Source organism: Sinocyclocheilus rhinocerous, unplaced genomic scaffold (assembly GCF_001515625.1).
Source record: "Sinocyclocheilus rhinocerous isolate Xijiao unplaced genomic scaffold, SAMN03320098_v1.1 scaffold5672, whole genome shotgun sequence".
Lineage (NCBI taxonomy): Eukaryota > Metazoa > Chordata > Actinopteri > Cypriniformes > Cyprinidae > Sinocyclocheilus > Sinocyclocheilus rhinocerous.
The window spans coordinates 85,523-89,914 of NW_015636356.1; the positions used below are offsets into that span (position 1 = coordinate 85,523).

Consider the following 4,392-nt stretch of genomic DNA (forward strand, 5'->3'; position numbering starts at 1 on the left):
TATTCATTTTAAAACATGTTAACAACATGCTAATCATGCTAGAAAGATGCTAGCAACATGCTAACAATGCTAACAATATGTTAACGTGTTAATTAGCAACATGCTAATCATGTTAGAAAGATTCTAGCAACATGCTAATCTTGTTAAAAACATGCACTGCATCCCAATTCACCTACTTATACTATGCCCTAAAAGTATACTCTTTTTGTGAAGAAAAAGTACATAGTTTTGAGTATGTAGCAGAATGGTAGGCAAGCTTTGGGACTTACTACTTCATCATAATTGCGTTTTTAACGGACCGCTCTTTCGTTTAGTTACGTGCATCCTGTCGGTTTAAACTGGCCTGTCAATCATCTTGTCACAGTTAGCATCATCCACATACCGTTTCATTTAATTTCCTACCGTATTGGAGAGAAATGAAGAAGCACGTTGATCTGGCAGTCGCGGGTCTTTCGTGTTTGCACAATGTTGACCAATCGTATCTTTATAAAAGTTCACAATGTTGTTGCAGATTAAATATAATGCAGACAACATTAAATATATAATACTATTTAGGATGGATAGTATGCGAATTGGGATGCAATGCATGTTTGAAACATGTTAGCAACATGCTAATCATGCTAGAAAAATGCAAGCAACAGGCTAATCATGCCAAAAACATGCTAGCAACATGTTAAATCACGCTTGCAATGTGCTAGTAACATCTTATCTATCTAAACCTTTAAACGGCAAGCTTTTACAGCTGCTTTCAGGCTAGGTTTCTCAAGCCAACTTCAAAGTTTGTTCACAAAGTTTACTCGTCTAGTTTTGTTTTCATTTTTAGTAATTTTAGTACTTCAGCTTGACTTACTTTATTTATTATTAGCTGCCAAGACAAGTTTTTTTATTATTATTTTTTCACTTAATATTTATGTTTTATTTCATTTCAGCTTTATTTAAATTACCAAAGATTTTTAATATAGTTTTAGTTAACAATAACTACAGTTCTAAATGATCAGATAAGACCGTCAACCCAATATTAATATCTGTCTTGATAACTCTTTTATTTGTTATTTGTTTATTCCTAGTTTAAATTTCATGTTTGTTTCCACAGCTGTGCCTTTTCAAATGCATTCTTGACTATGAAATTTGAATAAGTAAATGCAAAACAAAACGGCAAAATAATGATTTAAATAACTAAATATATCGAAATTAAATGCGATATCTTTGTTTGTTGAAACGGCAAATCCTGTTTCAGGAACTTATGCAAAAGCATATTGTGAATTTTAATACAGTTCTCGTGTACAGTGAGGCATAAGATAATTATTAAAATACATGAAAATACTAGTCTGACGGTCTGTAAAAACTCACTATAACCAATCAATTTAAACCTGAAGTCAGTTGCATTTGCAGAATGTCATGTATAATATTAAAGATATAAGATATTACTCTTAACTTCTCTAAAATATGACAGCAGACGCATTTCAATCACAGAAAAACCCTAGAGACAATATATTTCACAACCGCCACAAGCTCTTTTCACTGTTTAATGAGCTGTTTTGTAGTCTGATACAGTTTAGTCAATAAATATAGAAAGATTTTTCTATGCAAAACCAATACAAAAAAAAAATAAAAATCATCTGTAATATTTACAAAACAGTGGAGTCTAGTGCAATACAGCATGTGAAATTTATTAGCAGGACAGACTGTAAAGTGCATGAGAACAATCTGAGCTTCCAACATCCTTCACTGGAACCTTAAACTGATCCAGCTGTCAAAGTAGTTAACGGCCAGGACAAAATCTGACGCACTTCGACATTCTATAAAGCAGGTGAGACAGTGTCAAACGCAAATCGCAGTGTGTGTTTCAGTGCAGCGTGAACAGGCTTCATCTGTCATAATGTTACCAGTGCAGTGCCATTGCAGCGATGCAGGAATCGCTGGATTCTGAGTGCGATTCTGTCCGCGAGGAGACAAGATGGATAGATAGACGGCAGGTTCAGCGGTGCCTCCTCTGACATCTCGTCGCTCCAGAGCTGGAGCCGCTGCAATGGACCCTCGGCCCTCCGCAGCGCCGCTCGCTTGCCAAACCTCTTCCTGCGCAGACGGCGGTTCACTAACTTCTGCAGACGCTCAGTGGGAGTTCCGTACTGAATCTGCAGACCGGACAGAACCGGCTTGAATAAATCCACCAGTTCTGGAAGAAAAACACCAGCGGAGGATCAATTTAGAGATGCAACATTCTCACACAAGTTATGGCTATAATTTCACCCCTTTAAACTATTTACATTACATTTACATTAGATGATTTAGCAGACATAAGCGACTTAAAAATGAGCACAATAGAAGCAATCAAACCAACAACAGAGCAGCACTAAAAACAAAACAAAACAAAACTACACTATAAAAATCATTTTTTAAAAAGTTTAAACAAAGATTACTGGAGTACATTTTACAAGAATAAAAGACAGACAAAAAAAGCTGTTAAACGTCAAATACTGAAGTTTAAATCTCGCAATTCCGCGTTTATATTGCAATTCTGCATTTACGTCCCGCAGTTCTAAGTTTATATCTCGCAATTCTGTGTTTAAATCTCTTAATTTCTTACTTTACATATCACTATTCTAAGTTTATATCTCACAATATTCTTTATATCTTGTAATTCTAAGTTTACATCTCTCAATTCTAAGTTCATATCTTGCAATTCTAGGTTCATATCTCACTATTCTGAGTTTACCTCACATTTTTCAGAATTGTGAGATTTTAAACTCAAAAAGGCAGTTGCTATGGTGATCTGAGTGGTTGTCTGTGCAGTTGCTATGGTGATCAGGGTGGATGTCTGTGCCATTGCTATGGTGATCTGAGTGGTTGTCTGTGCAGTTACTATGGTGATCAGAGTGGTTGTCTGTGCAGTCGCTATGGTGATCAGAGTGTTTGTCTGTGCAGTCGCTATGGTGATCAGGTTGGTTGTCTGTGCAATTGCTATGGTGATCAGGGTGGATGTCTGCAGTTACTATGGTGATCAGGGTGGATGTCTGTGCAGTTACTATGGTGATCAGGGTGGTTGTCTGTGCAATTGCTATGGTGATCAGGGTGGATGTCTGTGCAGTTACTATGGTGATTAGGGTGGTTTTCTGTGCAATTGCTATGGTGATCAGGGTGGATGTCTGTGCAGTTACTATGGTGATCAGGGTGGTTGTCTGTGCAATTGCTATGGTGATCAGGGTGGATGTCTGTGCAGTTACTATGGTGATCAGGGTGGTTGTCTGTGCCGTTGCTATGGCGATTAGGGTGGATGTCTGTGCAGTTACTATGTTATCAGGGTGGATGTCTGTGCGGTTACTATGGTGATCAGGGTGGTTGTCTGTGCAATTGCTATGGTGATCAGGGTGGATGTCTGTGCAGTTGCTATGTAATTGTGAACATGTGTGTTCCTGTACCTTTTTGTGTGAGCTGGTCACAGGTTGCACACACATTATCATGCCACCTGGATCCGGGCAGCACCAGCTGTTCATCAGTCTCGCATGCGCTGTAAGTAACGCATGCTGCATGCATCTTTCTGATATCAGCGAAGTGTCCGTCTGCACAAAGCTCACACACCGTGTCTCTGTGTGGCGTCCCTGCAGACACATAATCAAACAACACAACAGTCACCGTGATCCACCTTCAAGTGAATCACTGTTTGAATAAAGCCAGTGCAGACACTGTGTCACTGCGGTCCGACCACAGCCAACAAAACACTAGTTGTGTGACAAAACCCACTAAGATTTTAATGATAGTGAACATCAACAGTTCACACAGAGCCATTCAGATTAACTTAACAGTTGCCAAGCAACGTGATGCAGATCTAACAGGTGTGAGTATCAGCTGTTGTGCTGTTGCCCAGCAACCATAAACAAACTACAGTTACACTTAAATAGTTAACTATTTAAGAAAATAGTTAAACTAAATATTAATTAATATCATGGATTGTTTTGAATATTTATTAATAGTTAATAATACTTTATTAATACTACTGCTGCGGTTTTGCAAAAAAAAGTGAGAAAAAAGAAAAGGTTTTATAAAGATTACATTGTGAGTTATGAAATGTAATATAACTATAAATGTATTAAGATTAATCTATCTATCTATCTATATATCTATCTATCTATCACAATTCATATGAAATAATTAAATGTATGATATTAAGACAAAATAAATCATCAAATGTGTGATATCATGATAAGATTAAGTTAAGATTATTATTAAGATGATTAATTTTTAACTATGTATATAATTGAATGTGTGATATTAAGATCAAATTGTGATTTATGATTTTTTTTTTATATAATTAAATTTAAAAGTGATAAATGTAAAAATATAAATCAATTTTTTACAGTTACACACTCACACACACACACACACACACACACA

At 36.5% G+C, this 4,392-nt stretch overlaps 1 protein-coding gene across 1 annotated transcript in view; it reads right to left on the bottom strand.

Annotated features, from left to right (window-relative positions):
* Window positions 1–1,649: 1,649 nt before the first annotated feature.
* The window catches only part of LOC107747743 (tumor necrosis factor receptor superfamily member 11B-like), a 6,669-nt gene continuing 3,926 nt past the window's right edge, over window positions 1,650–4,392 (bottom strand). The window contains exon 4 of the mRNA XM_016562333.1: window positions 1,650–2,176. Coding sequence (XP_016417819.1) covers window positions 1,875–2,176 — 302 coding nt within the window. The 3' untranslated portion in view covers window positions 1,650–1,874. The remainder of the gene's footprint in view (window positions 2,177–4,392) is intronic.